This window comes from Diorhabda sublineata, chromosome 5, assembly GCF_026230105.1.
Source record: "Diorhabda sublineata isolate icDioSubl1.1 chromosome 5, icDioSubl1.1, whole genome shotgun sequence".
In the NCBI taxonomy this organism is placed as follows: Eukaryota; Metazoa; Arthropoda; class Insecta; order Coleoptera; family Chrysomelidae; genus Diorhabda; species Diorhabda sublineata.
Window position 1 is genome coordinate 20113767 of NC_079478.1, and position 17797 is coordinate 20131563.

A 17797-nucleotide genomic window follows, 5' to 3' on the forward strand; every position below is an offset into this window, starting at 1 on the left:
AAAACAAACCACAGGTGCCTTATTGGCAGTGACAGTAATTAAAATATCATCACCATATTTTTTAAGCATTTGTGCTTTCACTGTTTTTATGTGTGGACGGTAATAACCTTCAATTTTTGTCATTTGTCATACGGACCTCTTTTTTTTTCTCTCTCCGGTCGAGGGCGTTTGATATAATTTCTTCATACACTACCTACAAAGCGAGGAATGAAAATATGGGAACACTGTGATTCCAAAACAGGCTACACATATGATTTCAATATTTATTGTGGAAAGGATGCTAACAGAGATGCCGAATCCACTCTTGGAGAATCAGTCGTCACGAAGCTTTCGTCTTCAATAAGAGATCCAGAGGTTAGTTTATTTTTTGATCGTTTTTTCACGTCGACGAAACTAATAAACAACTCTCCATTTGCTTGTGTTGGCACAGTGATTGACAATCGCAGAAACATGGCTAAATTCGAAAAAAAGAAAAGAAACAGAATAGCCCATTAAGCTGTTGAGTACCATAATTACTCACAAAAAGCAATTGGGAGCAAAAGGGTTAAGTAAATAAAGAATATGTTACAATTTTATTTTATTTTTGAATATTTTATTTTAGATAAAAAATTTGACTTAAAGTGCCTAAGCCTGTTTTAGCGTTTGTAAAGTTTCTTATGATAAATATGCCAAATAAATCTTTATAAAATATAAAACTGGTTTTCAATTCCTAATGTTACAATTTTCCCCAAGCCTGTTACAACTAGCTCCAATCACGGGGTAAGTTGTAACACTCGTCAGTATTTTTTCAAAGCCGTTTCTACAAAAAATCGTTACAGGTTTGAAAGTTTATTTGGGATCGATAGTTGAATAGTTTTTAATTGGAATAGCACTGCTAGATTTCATAAATACGAAACAAGTAAGTTTTCATAGCCAAGAAGCGACAAATTGTCACAACTATACCCCCGCTCCCCTAAACCATGACACAGATAAAATATTATGGAGGCTCCACTCGCGTTTTCGACTGTACTCTTATCAATTATATGCTATAAACTAATTAGATTAATCTACTACTATATAAAACGAAATGATTTTCAATCTTTTTCACTCAAATTCAACAATATGCTATTTAGATTAGTTAAAATATGCGACACGTCAATCTACGAAAGAATAATTTTGTGCCTTAGCGAATTTTGTGCTACTGCATGTTTCGTATTCGTAGGATGTTTAGGATGTACGAGTACCAGCGCTGAGCAAATCTCTTTCACTTTCGGATTAGCGATCATGATAGTAGTACAAGTAAGGAGAATTTTCAAAGACTAAAGTTTTGTATTTCTCATTCAAATTGACTTAAATTTTAACTTTATTTTGATTGGAAATGAGTATGCAACCAGTTTTAGTACACCACTGAAACATGGTTGTTTGTTATTGTTGATCCTATTCAACAAACAAGAAATAATTACTTGTTTCTTTTTTGCAGATTTTCGGCCACATTTCCGGAGCTCATGTTAATCCTGCTGTAACTGTGGCCGCAACAATTTTTGGAAACATCCCGATAATTAATGTTCCTATTTACTTTTTCGGTCAAATTCTGGGTGCCATATCAGGATATGGATTAGTCAAGGTAGATAACATTTTCAAATAAAAAATGAATATATTACATGTAGGTGTTATTTTAAGGCGACCTTCGCAAATTATCCAATGAATTACGAAAGACTGTGTTCACCAACTGCTGATAAAAATCTCTCTATATCACAAGTTTTTTTAACAGAATTTCTCCTTACTCTCATCCTGATATGGGTCTGTTGCGCTATATGGGACCAGGAAAATGTGACAAACCAAGATTCGTTACCTTTACGTTTGGGTTTTACAGTAACGGCACTTGCCATGGCAGGGGTAGGTGAAATGTGATTTTAAAAAATTATAAATATTCGACTTAAACTTAATTTGTAGAGCCAATTTAGCGGCGCTAATATAAATCCGGCTCGAAGCTTCGGTCCAGCTTTGTTAAATGGAACTTGGGATCACCATTGGGTAAATCATTTCGAATTACAAAATTTTTAGTGAAATAATCATGTCTTTAAGACGTTTAAAAAAATTGTTTATTGTAGGTTTATTGGTTGGGTCCTATTTTAGCTGCTTTCATCGGTGCCCTGTTTTACAAAATCATTTTTGGAAAAAAGATGAAAAGATGTGACACATTTTCTAAATCATCGGTCACAACCTAGATTTCGAATTTCGAGAAAACTTTTATTTTGAATCGTAGAACGTTTAAAGTGTTCCATTAATAAAAATAGTAATTAATCATTAACGTCTTGTGGTACAATAATTTCAGTTTCATCGTATAAAGATTTGAATGAATAGATAAAAAAATATTTCTTTATATTTTCGAAAACAACTAAGAATAAAACAATAAAAATAGATTTTTGTTATGCCAAAAGTATATCTGTATGTATGATCTGTAATAGTTTTTGGGTTGGTGACAGGAACAAAGGTCAGATAGAAATAACCACCGCACATCGTGAAATGTTTTCATGGAAAACGTATCTGGAAGTTATATACATCACTGACAATATCGTTAAATAATGTGAATAAAGAAATTAAATTACAAAAAGCGCCTTTTCTTTAAAAATATTATATATGAGGAAAGTTTCGTAAAATAATTTTTTATTACCATCGATTATTATTGCCTATTACATCATTTCCAATCACTAACCTGTCTAGCTATTCTTTTGAAAAAAATTTTATTAAAAATCCGCATAACAAATTGCATATCAACATTCATGAGAATGAGAATATACTAAGGTCACAAATAATTATAATTTTGCCAACGAATCAATAATACGCGGATTATTTACATAAAAAAATTAATACAAATTCTATAAGCGTAGTATTCATATATAAATTTATGGCGAAGTATATTTGAATGGATAATTTAACATAAATTGTCTGCGCTCTTGATTCTTGATCTTGATTCATATCGAATATGGAGTATTATGTATTTGCATATACCTACAAGTGCAAGTTCAGACGCGAACTAAGCGAAAATTTTGATTGTTGTTTTTTTTGTCCATTCTTTACATTTAAAAAACTTGTGAATATATCATTCATATAATTATAACAAATAGAAATATGTTAAACTAAACATTTATTGCGCCATAGATATTTCTGATCTGGTTGTTAGTTTTACATATTCAATAATATAAATAACATAGAACCGGTTACCCCACGATTGAATGTTGAATGCCTGTCTTGTGATTATGATAAATCAAAATTTTTTGACCTAATAGTGTCGTATGACTATATTTTTAGACTATGGTAAATTGTATAAAAATATTTGAAGGGGAAAAACAGCAGTAGTTCATTTTTATACGAAACTCCGCACGCAGTATTATTTTATGCCATTTTGTCGTTACTATCAGATAATGAAATTGTTAAATGGTAAAAACCACTTGAGTCCACAAAAGAACAGCTAAAACATACGCTATACTTGGGAAGAATGACATGAGTCCGAGTGTATATTGAAAAACGGCATCAATCAGTCCATGTCTACGGTGATAATTCGTATGGCGACTGCTAGTTTTTATTGCATCAGCTAGTGACTATATTCAGTGTCAGTGAAAATAAAGCCGGTCCATCAAACAGAGAAACGAAGAAAAGCAAAAAAACAGGTAGAGGGCGAGATGTAACGAAAATTTTGCATGCCACTACCCATGAATTTGGATCTGACTGTTTGTGTAAACGTTTTCGCTGTTTTACTGTTGTTCCTGAACCTTAACACCGTAGAAACCTTCGGAAATTTAACGAGATAAGTAACAATAACAAACAACTTACCTTACTGATCTAATCAGTTATTTTTTTTTTGTTCTAGGTAACACTGACAGACAAACAAAACTCTTACCTTAGTGGTCTCATCCCTGTTCTTCCTGTCAAGCGTAGGCGTTCTCGGAAAAATGAAGATGAATCAAGGCTTAATAATGCCTTATTTAGTGTCCGACTGATTGAAGATGGAATAACTCGTGATCTTCCAGTATGTATGGAGGCTTTTTTATCTTTACACAGGGCGTCGAGCTAGATACGTAAGGGAGTCGTTGCTTTTAACTGGGAAAGTACCTATCGATATGCGTGGAAAACACAACACACGACCTCACAAGACTTTCAGAGAACACAAAACAGAAAGCGATTGAGTTCATTAGGAGTCTTAAAGGGCGAAAATGAAGATCTAAATATAGACAAACTACACAAAATGTATTCTGATCGCAACACTGATGATAAAGTTTCCTACGAAACTTTTCGAGAAACTTTTGAAAGCAACTTTAATATATCGTTTAGCTATCCACGCAAAAATACGTGCAATACGTGTGATACCTTGAAAGCCGACATATCTTCAATTACTCTAAAATTGAATTCTATCCCGAATGATAAAACGAGGAAGATTGCAAGCAATGATTTGGCGAAAAAAAATCGTGAAAAGGAGCTTCATCTAAGAAAAAGTCAGCAATTTTATAATCTAAAGCGAAATTACCGTAAACTTGCCGCAAAGTTTCTGACTATGGAAAGTATCACCATAGATTACCAAAAAAATTTGCCATACCCAAACATCACTACCAATGATGTTTACTATAAACGTCAACTAAATTTCATTAGTTTCAATATTCATATTTTGTCAAATTCAAGATCTGTATTTTACCCCCTACGATGAATCTGTTGCTAAGAAAGCAGCTGACGAAGTCTGTTCCATGCTGTATCACTTCTTTTATAAAATCCTGTCCATGGAAGTAAGTAAGAACTCGCAATTTTTTGTGATTCGTGCTCAGGACAAAATAAAAACTTTACGGTTATTCGATTCCTGCATTACTTGGTTACCAAAAAAAACCGTTTTGATATTGTGAAAGTAATATTTCCGATCAGAGGGCATTCATACCTCAAGTGCGATCGAGACATGAGTGAAGTAAAGCAAAAAGCTTACCTGAGGTATCAGATGATTGGAGAGACGAATTAAGAAATTGCCGTGTGAAACCTGCACCATTTGAGGTCATTTGATATTGGCAAAAATTTTGATTTTCAAAATGCTGAAGTTTTCTCATGAGAATTCCCGCTTAGTTTTCCACAAATCCGGTTATATGGGCCTATATAGTCATTCTAAGTTCGACCAAAAGCCGTTTAAAAAGAGCATAAGAAAGAAACAAGAAGGAAAGCCTATTAAAATGCCCAAATGGAAGGATTTGCAGGATCTGACATCATTCCTTGAGAGAGCAGAAGCCATTGTTTTATCAAAAATTACCATTTGCTGAGCAACCTCAAGAACAGAGCGATGACGAATTTGCGGATGACCCATCAACAGATTAGTTTATGCTGTGGAAAAGTGGCATGAGTCCAGGATAAAACTTTTTTTGTTACGTTACTAGTTTTGAATTAATGTTTATTTTTTTTTCATTTTTTGTAATAATAGACACATTATTTACCAAACATATTTCTTGCGATTTTTTTTCTTTAAATTTCACCTTCTAACGAGTTAATAAACCCATATTTTCGATTATCTCCAAATTCGTCCGGATGGATTGTTGTCGTTTTTCCCCTGTGCCCTTCATTTATTAAAATAATACTAACCACAGATAATTGCGGATCTTTTTCAAATTTAAAACAACCTACAAACGCTTTAAATTCAATTACTTTAGATTCGTACGTTAATTTACTACTATGATAGTTGTTTAACTTATTTTAAAAAATAAAATTTTTTATGGCATGTCTATAACTTTAATATTCCTACTATCAATTTTTTCTCTGGAAATTACCCATCACTTACCAAGAAGAAAACCATTATTTGTAATTTTTGTTGTTTTACTTCAAATAAATGATGTACGACCGTATTGATAACTTTTTGTTTAAATTATTTATTGAACCGTATCATAGGTCATGGATATTGTTCAATATTGTATACAAACGATGATACGGAGATATGTTTTAACCAGATAATAGCTGTTGCAAACAAAATTAAAAAACTATTAATTCTTTTATGTGCGTTTTTGATGAAACGCTTGATTACCATTTACCACAAAATATCCTAAATTTTACGAAATAAAAATAACAACTATCATATTATTATTACCGGTTACAATATTTTCATTTATGACTTATTTATTAATCTACTAGATAAATTAAATTTTACTACTACTGATTCTTATTAGATATTTAGTCAATTGAAAACAAATACTACGTATTACTATAAATAATATTCCCACTTTTCCTTTCTGTACCTACACGTTCCTAGAATATACTCTTGTTTCTAGAAATAAATTATTGCAGCTGTTCATCGTTTCTTAATAAAAACTCGACAAAAGAAATACTTGCTAATTTCGTAATTGTTTAATATCTCCTTACATAAAGATAACTAGTAGTTTTCATAAAGGCAAAGGTTACTAGCAGAAGACAATACAAACTATTTTGATACGTAATAAAATAACAAATACACTGAACATATTAAAAAATTCCTTTGTATACCACAAACATTATTAAGAATTGAACATGAATTATCACCATTAATATTATGAAACTGTATGAAAATTATTAGACTTTAAAAGGTGTAAACCTCAACAAATTAAAAAAAGGATTTATTAGAAGAATAATCGGGAATAACAGTTTACAGAAGAATTTAACGATAATAATGTTTAAGTGAGTTGATCGAAAATTTACATTTTCAAAATATGCATCGGAATGTTTTAACGTTGGCGATATCAACAGAAATTTGGACCTAGTCCAACAAATTATTTAGTGTTGATGCAATATACAGAGTGAACCGATAAAATACGTACAAAAACCTTGAACGATCTTTTGAATATCGGGGACTTAACGATTTTTTTTCAATCCTCTACCTTAAATATGACAACATTATTGAGTATTATATAAATTAAAACAAGTGTTATTTCAAAACAACAACGTTTAGATAGTATGTCCCAAAGATTTGCACTTTTTGGATAATGTACTAACTATCTAGTATAATTTATGAGTTAAATCAATAATCTCTTCATTTCAAACTATTTTTATTAATTTTGAACTCGTATAATAATGTTGATGTTTTCATCTTTACCCTTAATAGGTAAATTATGATACAGAGAGTAACTAAAATAGAAAAACATCTTGCAACCAGATGCGATCGGTAGATACGTGATGTTTAGGAATATTGAAAATATTTTTAAAAGCGTTTTATGATGGTCTATATGGCGGGTTTTCCAATAAGAGGTGTTATTTTGATATTCAAAGAAAAATGCCATTTTTTGAGATAAATGATCGGATGTTTATTTCATTATAAAGAGGAAGGTATGCCGTTAATAATGGAACACAACATCAGCCAAATGGCCGCCACGACTGCGCTTACAGGACCATATCCTTTTCATGAAATTTTCCGTAACCAAATTGCAAAGCGGCTGCCCTATGTCCTCGATAACCTCACGAATTCCATCTTTAAGGTCTTGAATCGATGCTGAACTGTTGGCGTAGACCTTAACTTTCACTTGGCTCCAAAGGAAAAAGTCGCAAGGTGTTAAATCACAAGATCTCGGTGGCCAATTGTGATCACCTCTTCGAAAGATAACACGGTCCGGACATTTTTCCCGTAAAAGATCGATGGTTTCGTTGCATGTGTGGCACGTAGCGCCGTCTTGTTGAGAGTAAAGTTGTCCAAATCAATACCATCCAAATCCGGCCATAAAAAATCATTAATCATCTCCCGATAGCGCAATCCCTTCAGCGTAACTGTTGCTCCAGCCTCATTTTCGAAAAAGTCACGGAGAGGATGTTCTCATCAGTTAAGATGATTTTTCGATGAAATTCCGGATCATTTTCATGCATTTCAAGGACCCAATCAGCAAAGACACGACGTTGTTGATGATCGGCCGGCTTGAGTTCTTGTGTTTAACTGAACTTTATAGGCCTTAAGTCTTTATGCAAAATACGGTGTAATGACGTTTGTGGTATGGCTAATTCCAAAAAACGACGAGGAATGGATAAACCTGGGTTTTCTTTAACACTTTGGACTACAGCAGCAATATTCCCAGTTGTTCTTGAGCGACGTGCACGGGTTTTATTCTTCACATCACTAACTTGTCCCAACTGCTCAAATTTTTCGACCAATTTCTGTATTGCGGTCCGGGAAGGTGCTTCGTGTCGACCCTAAAATGTTTTAGTTTTACGAAATGTCTCTGACAAACTTTTACCATTTTTATAGTGAATTTTAATAATTTCAATGCGTTGTTGAAGCGTGTATCGTTCCATTTTCATTAATGGCGTAGTTTCTACTTGTCAAATGTCAAAAAATGACAGCTTCAAAAGTGACATTTACCGAAATAGCGGGCTGTTCAAAATAACACCGCTTATTTGATGTGAACATTCTTATCTCTGGTATAATTAGAGAAATGTCTAATAGTGAATCAGATTTAGACATGTTAAAATTAGCGACTAGCGCTACAGAAAAAAATCTCCTACCTAACAAGTCAAAAGGTAAATATGATACGGTGTACAAAAGTTTTGTGGATTGGCAACTGGCACAAAAAACATCGTCTTTTTCTGAAAATGTTATTCTTGTGTATTTTGTTAAACTAGCTAAAAAATACAAGTTATCATCATTGTGGGCATATTATTCTATGCTGAAAAGTACATTGAATATTTATTATAGTATTCACCTAGAAACTTACATGGAGTTAGAGGTATTTTTAAAACGTCAGTCCGAGGGCCATCAACCGAAAAAATCTAAAACTTTTATGCCCGAAGAAGTCAGTAAATTTATTAAAGAAGCGCCAGATCATACATATCTAATGACAAAGGTATTCTTACAATAACGTAATTTTCAGCTTAGAACTTTCCAATTTAATCAAATTATTTTTAGGCAACCTTAATCATGGGACTAATGGGAGCGTGCCGATCTAATGAATTATATTCTATGAAAACTGAAAATATAGAAGATTACAATGGAGCTCTTATAGTGAAAATACCTTTTACAAAAACAAAGATTCTTGGATGATTTACTGGATCAGGTGAATTTTACGATATTTGCAAAAAGTATATACTAAATGCCCATCATTATTTTTAAATTATCAAAATGGCAAATGTACTATTCAAAGAGTAGGCATTAACAAATTATCTCCTATGGGAAAGCACATTGCTAGGTTTTTAAAATTAAAAAATCCCGAATTGTACACAGGACTTTCGTTCGGAAACTCATCTGCAGCCATTTGTGTTAGCGCAGGAGGTGACATTACAGCAGTAAAGCGGTTAGGGGGATGGAAATCAACCACAGTTGCCGAAGGTTATATAAATGACAACATAACCAATAAAATAAAAAGAGGAAATCAGATTTAAAACGAAATTAACAATATACTAGCTCTAATTACAATGAAAAACCTTGTACTAGCTCTAGTGCTAATCCAATTCCCATGATTTTCAATCAGACAAAGATGACTGACAAAGTTATCCCTGGCATGAATTTTAAGAATTGTAATGTAACTATTAATAATTATTATGTAAGTAAATAAATATAAATTTATTGTGTATTAATAACGTTACCATTAATAAAAAATAATGTTCATTTGAAATATATTTTGGATTATTTTAATAAACTTCCACGTTCCAATCGAACCTTTCCTGATTATTTTATTTCTGTTTGAAGAACCGCTGAATTTTATTGCATATTTATTATCTTTTTGGGTCCAATAGCTGAACAATTTGAATTCACAGGAACCCTTATAAATATTTTATGACGTCTTGTCTTTTAGCTATTGTTATTACAATTCGGGAATATTTTCAACAAGGCTTAAAAACCGGCAAACAGATGATGACAAAAAACATTTCCTTTGCCATGTGTTGTAACTCAAAATTCTCAGAAAGTTACGATAATTTAATATTTTTTTTGTCCCAGCATTTGTCAAATGGTTTATGGGAAACATTTGAGTCATAGAATGGTTTCTTAATCAAAGTTTGATAGCTAATTTGAATTAGTTGCATCGTTTGCCCTATAATAAAAGTTCTATTATTATTGTCAGCAACAATCGATTAAATTTGTTATTTAAATTATGAATAATTTACATACCGACGTATCATATATAGGTAAAATGTTCAAACCTTGAATATATTGGAAGTTTAAATGTCAAAGTTCAAATTCAATCTAATATACATAACAATCGAATTTTGCAGTACCTAAATATATCAAATATGTGATAAAATTAAAGTTTCGAGCAAAAAATATCCAGAAATAGTTGGCAATTAGGTTAGTTTTTTGATTATATAGGTATGTCTATATACATATTTCGATTTTCGCGCGATAATTTTTAAACATGTGTATTCGATACGTAACGAAAAATAAATAATAATTAAATGACCGTATTTTGTGAAATTAATTTATGCGTGATTAAAGAATATTTATAGTTTTAACATAATTTGATAGAAGATATGATGTTAAAAACTTGTTTGGTAAAAGTAGAACTTTCAGACCCACATCTCGATTTTTTTATTTCATTCCATTATGACTTTACTAAATTTTTCGAGTCGCTAGTTTCTAATTCTAGGACATAGAACATTAATTAACGATTTCCTATGATCAACGTCGAATTTATTCACAGCTATTAGACATCGTGATATCGCGGGTTTAATAGTTTTAAACCTGTATCGTTCTCTCAAAGATTCATATTTGTTAAATTAAAAAGATTTTTTACAGTAATATCCCGATTAGGTATTGAAGAAACGCGTATAAATTTGAAAATTGACTTATCAGGGTTATTTGAAAGAGAACAGCGCTCTCTGCGATACCCGCGCTGTTCTTAATTGTAATAACGAAAGGAATTAACACGGTAGTATAGTGGTGGTGATAGTGCTGTTTCACATTTTTCCTTCTTTTTGAATTTTATAAGGATTTATCGACATTATGGTTAAAGGTAGTTAATAATTATTTCTTAAAAACCCTTTCTCTAATATAGAAAATTGTTTCCATAGATGCCAATTTTGAAAGAGGCATATTTTAACTAATAACTGATTTTTATTAACGATTTTTAATAATATTACAAATTACAAAATTTTTAACACTTTAATTACACGTTAACAACAAAGTTCGATATTTTAAACTACTAAAACTCAGTCACGTAAAACATAATTTAATCAATTTTATGTAGTGTTTCATAAATAGTATGTAATCGATGTTGTAATAATATATGAGGTATTTTTACCTTATTGAATTATTTAAATTTACGAATTTTATAACTCTAGCTACCCTTAATAAAATACATTTTCCAAAACCTAATACAATAACAACCCCTTCACTAATTTATAAACATTAATCCTTAATTATTTTAAAATCGGTAGTATTCATAAAAATTTTATTGCACAGTGTTTGTTTTTTAATAAATTTTTTCGTTTTTTCTTTTCTGTTTGATATAATAGCGGAACATCCTTTCTATCTTCAAATCAATTTACACCAATCAGTACAAAAAAAAAACGGAATCAGCAGTTTTATTAATTTGAATTGAATATTGTTATTGGAAACGATGAGATATGTTTATATTCAGTATCATTCACCTTTTTAAAAGTGTTTTACAACAAATAGGATTATCAGAAAGATATAGCTATTAGTTAAACGAAATCCTTCAAAGCGTTGATAATATTGATATCCAGTAAATATACAGCCACCATACGGTAGATTGTGTATAAAATGTTTTGACGTCGAGAAAAAAATTGTGTTGTTAATTTTTTACATGAATAATTGGAGTATTTAAATATTGAAGCAAGTGAGTGAAAAATATTATTTTTTCGTTTTTAAAATATCACTTCGAACATTTGTTTGAATTCTACTATATCCGTCGTTTCGCTTAATACAACCAACAAGAATCGATTCTTCGCGTCTTTAAACTCTTCAGATTCGACCCACCTGGTCACAGATATTCAAATAGTTGCGCTTTGCTTACTGTTTTGGGTTATGAACAGGAAATAATAAGTTTTTTTGAATTTCCTCTATAGTTGCATCTAGTTCAATTAAGTTATTAGAGAATTCCAAAAGTTAATATACGGTACAAATCAATTTGAACCTACTGCTGCATAATTTTCGTGTAATTTATTCATTTTCACTCTTTTTTCTTATAACCTTGACTCGTATCGAAATTATGAAGCGATATCCTAAAAAAATATTGTTATATCTACTTCCTACCGATAGATATACAGTCCACAAAAGTTGGCGGCATATGAAAAACGTTTTTATTAGTGGTTTTATGAAAAAAGTTATTCTGCATGGTCCAAAACTTAAAATTCAATTATCAGATGTTAAATTTTTTCAGTCGTATACGAGGTTTGTCAAAAAATGTGATTTTTGCTCTAAAGTAGCTTTAAAATATTCAAAATTGTTTATCTACATTAAAAAAATATTTTTTCTTCAATTCACTGCGGTTACGTTGGAAATTTAAGTTTAAACATTAATGCATAATTATTCTAGGATGTACTGGCATAAACAATGTTGAATATTTGAAAGCTATTTTTAATTCTAAACATCTTTTCTTTATAACAATTTTTGATATTGTCAAAAAGAAAGGTACTTTACTCTAGAGCAAAAATCACATTTTTTGACAAACCTCGTATACAACTGAAAAAATTTAACATGTGATGATTGAATTCCAGGTTTTGGACCATGCAGAACTTTTTATAAAGAATAACTTTTTTTCGTAAAATTAATAATAAAAAAGTTTCCCGTATGCCGCAAACTTACGTGGACACTGTATGTTTAAAAAAAATATTTCTGTTTACCAACGTCATATGGATATAAAAATGTTCAATTCTCATTTACAGTCATTCACTGTTATTTAGTAGGAATATCAATTACGTTTATTTACATGTGTAATCTTTAAAAAAATGTTTGATCTTTTTACTAGTAAGTAAAAATAACTGAACGATAAAAATACACCACAATTTATAAAAACAAAATATAATGTATAACAATAACGTCAATTTTCATGTTTTATTGTTCTTTCTGGTGAATTAGACATCTTGAACAGTAATCCTCCTTTTTTTCCCATAATGAAAAAACTAACTGGTTCAATTCAAACTTTTTAGTACGTTAATAAATGATAATATTAAACTAATTATCTAAAACTAATCATAATTAGACTTGGAAATACAAAAAAAATTAATTTTTATACTTTGAATTCAATTGTTTCCCTATGAAGAAACAACAAATAGTTTATTATAATCTTAGGAATTAAATACACAGACGAAAAATCTTTTAATGGTATCCTTATTATAAAAATGTAATGAGTAGTGGTTGGCATTGAAAAAATGCATATTTCGTTCGATTTTTTCGTATTCACTTAATTCAAATTAACGTACTCATGTATTAATGAAATTAAAAATAATGAATTGACTGGTTTACGTAATATTTCTCTATCTCTTTCCTTGTCGCGTTTTTTTTTTCGATCGCCGCCTACGAAAACATTTTTGTAGAATAATGAATCACATTAAGCCGCGTTCCCACTGGACAAACATTATTTGCCAAACATTTGTCGAAAATTTCGACAAACTTTATTGTTTGAGAAAGAATGTTCGCCGCCACCTATTTGGCTTGTTTTAGTGTATTTTGAAGTTGTTTTCCGGCGTAATTTTTGGATATAAACATTATTATTTGTATTTTTTTATTGAAAAGTGGAAAAGTATGTGTGTGTGTGTGTGTGATTTTTCCGCAAAATGAGTAAAGAGTTTTGGAGCCAGGAGAATTTGATGAGGTTGATTAACGTTTACGAAAGTAAACCTTTATTGTGGGACACTAATAAAATCAAAAGAAGAGATGCATTAGATGACATTGCAAAAGATTTAGGTGTAAATAATGACGCCGAGATTAACTAATAGAAAATAGAAAAATACACTCAAGCCTAGTCCTTTTGCCAAGGTACACTGCCAATATCAGAGGAGACCGCGGCAACTAACTCCCATTCTTTGGGTGTTGGAGGTGTCTTTACGTACTCTTTTAAACAGTTTACAATTGCGGTACAATTTTTGAAATGCTTTGTTACATCAACGAATGATAGGAATCATCAGAAGCCAAAAACCTGAGTTTTATAGTCAGACGAACTTGAACGCTGATTGCTTGGCGAAAATTAGTATTTTGATTACTTGTCACTGGTTCTATCATCGATATTAACAATTCAAAATCCCCATTTGAGATTTGACATTCTCGTAAAATTTGTAAACAAACACCCGGGCGTCAAACCATTTCGGAAATCATCACCACTATATTCATAACGCCGTAAAAACAATTGTCTCTGCCCCCATTGACGAGAATGAGGTTCTTCCATTGAAATATAAGCTGCCTCAATGCATACGACGGCGGCGGTTCAAATAATCCATTCTTCGACAAAAACTTAATTGACTAATGTTTCATGGCGAATCGCAATTGTTTGGTGAAAATGTTTGCTGAAATTGTTTGTCAAACAATTGTTTGTTGAAATGAGAAATATTTGTTAAAACTGCATTTTAATCAACGTATTTGACAAACTTGTTTCCCCATTGTTTGTTCAATGGAGAGGCACTTTAATAAAACGAACATTAAAAAAAATAATAATTATATGGAAATCAAATTTTTTAACAGTTTAATTCAGTTTTATTTAGAACCTATTAAAGAAAATATAAATTTAAATATTGTGTTATTTATTATATAATATAAACTTTGCATCTTTCTTATCTGTAGGGTCGTGCTCTTTGTGTTTAACAAAACATCGTTTCTATCTAGTGTTATAACGTCATTACTTTCACAATATTATCAAAATAATTATTTCCAAGAAGAAAGCTCAATTATTTTATTTTCTCATTGACCAAATCCATTCGATGATTGTGCTTATCAATGATTTTTACATCCGGCGTCCCACGGAATAAAATAATAAAAATATGTCGTTTCAGATGAGTTTGAAGTAGTAGTTGTTTTAGGTCAAATGGTTAAACTCGTATTTCCTGCTAATGCCAATTATGACGTTTGAACATAAAGTATTTATACAATAATTGCTTCTAGTTTTGAAGGACGTTCCGATTATAATTAAATAATTGTTATAAATATCAAAAAATAAAAATAAAACAAAAGACCTATCAACATTTAAATATTTAAATTTAAATAATATATGTTTCTAACTTGTAGACCTTGACTCATAAATATAATTTACCCTTTTAAATATTAAAATGAAGGGACCATATATTACCATCAAACTCACTATGATTTATGAAAAATATTTGATACAGAGATAAGCACGTCTCAGATAGAAAAGAAAGTTTTAGTTTCTAAATTATTTGGTCTAAAATATAAGACACTTCTCGGTGTTATGTAGAATGTTATGCAGATAATAATTAGTGTTTTTTTCTTCATTTCGGAATTGCGTCTTCAGTAAGTCGAAAATATACATTAATAAACTTCGTTATAAATTTCGTTAAACATTAACTTTTTTTTCTATCTATTTACAGGGCAAATCGTACAATTAACAGACAAGATGTCAACGAAAGATAGGATTGTTTTATGTGCTGCCGAAATTGGTGGTACAGCAATTCTCTTATTTTTAGGTTGTTTAGGATGTGTTAATTCTTTAGCATCAGGAGGTTTTATTCCACACGAGCAAATTTCTTTTACATTTGGTCTAGCTGTGATGGTTGCAATTCAGGTGAAACATTTTTCGTACTATAACTAAACCGATACAAATCCAATTTTCTTTCCTAAACTTACGATTCCCAGAAATATAGATTTCCAAGTTTTGAATTTACATCTCTTTTTCCATTTAATAGTTTTTTGACACAATGAGGTTCTATTTTGAACCGCCCGAAAGTTTTATGGATTATTTTCATTAGATATATCCTTACTTTTTATGTTTTGATTGATTAATATTTGAATAAAACACCATATTTCATATTTTTGTAGGTATTTGGACACATTTCGGGAGCGCACATCAATCCAATTGTAACAGTTGCGGCAGCTACCTTAGGAGACTTACCATTAATTCAAGTACCAATCTATTTCGTAGGGCAATTAATAGGTTCCCTTTTAGGATTTGGATTGTTGTTGGTAAAAATAATATTTCACTTTGAAATACGAACATTTCAGCGTATTAACAATAACGTATTATAGGTAGTAACACCCGAAGTTAACGTGGGAAACGTATATAATAATATTACTGGAATAAAGATCGGTTCGGGAGTCTGTTCACCGGGACTTCATCCAAACATAACTACCGGACAAGGACTTTTCGTCGAATTTCTTCTTAGCTTAATTTTGGTTCTATTCTGTTGCGGAATATGGGATAGAAGAAATAAAGATAAACATGATTCCGTACCCATCAAATTCGGTCTTGCTGTAGCAGTTCTTGCCATGGCTGGGGTAAGATCTATATTATATATAGGTAGTCTTACAATATTTCACTTATTCTAGAAGTTGTTATTTTTTCAATACATTACAACATTTTAGGGTCCTTACACTGGAGCTAACATGAATCCAGCAAGAAGTTTCGCCCCTGCTCTATTGAATGGTGATTGGAACAACCATTGGGTGCGTATAAAATAACAATATTAATATTTCTTACCAACAATAATTAGGAAAATGGACGGATATAAAAATTTATATCGCGTTACATTTTTTTTATTCGTAATAATACTTGTATTTGTGTTTGTATAAAATCCCAACCCCGAAATCCTCTTAAATGAATCCTGTATGTATTCTTTAGTTACTGCTCGTTGACAATGTTAATGTGCTTAATTTACTGTATTTTTTTATTATATGTCATCAATTATTATTTCAGATCTACTGGATCGGACCTCTAGCAGCTGGATTCGTCGGAGGTTTACTTTACAGACTAATTTTTAGAAAACCAGAACCACCTTCCAAGGAAATTGTACCGGAAGGAATCGCATTAAACGCGAAAAACATGAATTAGCATTTAGAGGACAAAAAAAATTGTTATTTTTTTAAATACAACATATAAATAAATTTTGTTACTTGTTTTTTTTAATCAAATTAATTATTTTCACCCGACCAATAAATTTGCTTTTTAAATATTGCTAAAAAAATTGCCAATTTTATTAGCGTTTTCTTTTCGAGGCTAAAAATTAGTTTAAAAGATTTCACTCGATCTTCTTTAGTCACGATCTTCAACAATTAATAAATTTTTAGGAATTCGATAGTATCTGCTACTGCTAATTCTATATGGAAACATTGCCTAAATAAGTATCTTTAGTTATTTATGGAGTTCCCTCTTATAATCAAAAACAATTTATTTAATATAAAAATGTTTCTCGTTAACTGTTTCACAGTAGAAACAAACACCACTGCATCTGAAGTAATTGATAAGCTAAAGCAGTGTCATTAAACTTTTCACTAGATTCCATTCAAGATAAAGCTCCTTTACCATGAAAGATAAAATATTTTCCAATTAGCAAGTTATGAAATACATTTCCAAATACCTACTACCATTTATTTATTTGTTTTTGCGTTGCCATCTAGTAGAATATGCCCAAAGTATTGTGTCAGTACCCCAGAAAGACAACAGTTAACTATAAAACGCCTTGCTGTTATTATATATTGGTATAGGATAGATGGCTCTACTGTTCGGTAAATTGAATTTTTCATTTTAGTACTGTACCGTAAAGAATAAAAATTTCACAATATTTCACTTGGCAAAAAATCTATTATAATTTTTCTCATGTTAAAAATTGTGCAAAACCTTAATAATTATAAATCACATCAAATTATATGGTAATGCCATCTAGTAGAAAATTGCTAAAGCATTGTGTTACATACCATAGGAAGTTGCTCGTCGTCTTGCTTTTA

The 17797-nt window shown here is 30.8% G+C and overlaps 1 protein-coding gene across 1 annotated transcript; it reads left to right on the forward strand.

Moving 5' to 3' along the window:
• The first annotated feature begins 1086 nt into the window (after nt 1-1086).
• On the forward strand, nt 1087-16948 carry LOC130444459 (uncharacterized). Its single transcript, XM_056779583.1, has 10 exons — nt 1087-1278; nt 1460-1603; nt 1660-1875; nt 1933-2013; nt 2091-2172; nt 15448-15641; nt 15896-16039; nt 16103-16351; nt 16439-16519; nt 16770-16948. The coding sequence occupies exons 1-10, from the start codon at nt 1102-1104 to the stop codon at nt 16902-16904; spliced, it is 1503 nt and encodes a 500-aa protein (XP_056635561.1). The 5' UTR covers nt 1087-1101; the 3' UTR covers nt 16905-16948.
• Nucleotides 16949-17797: the final 849 nt, after the last annotated feature.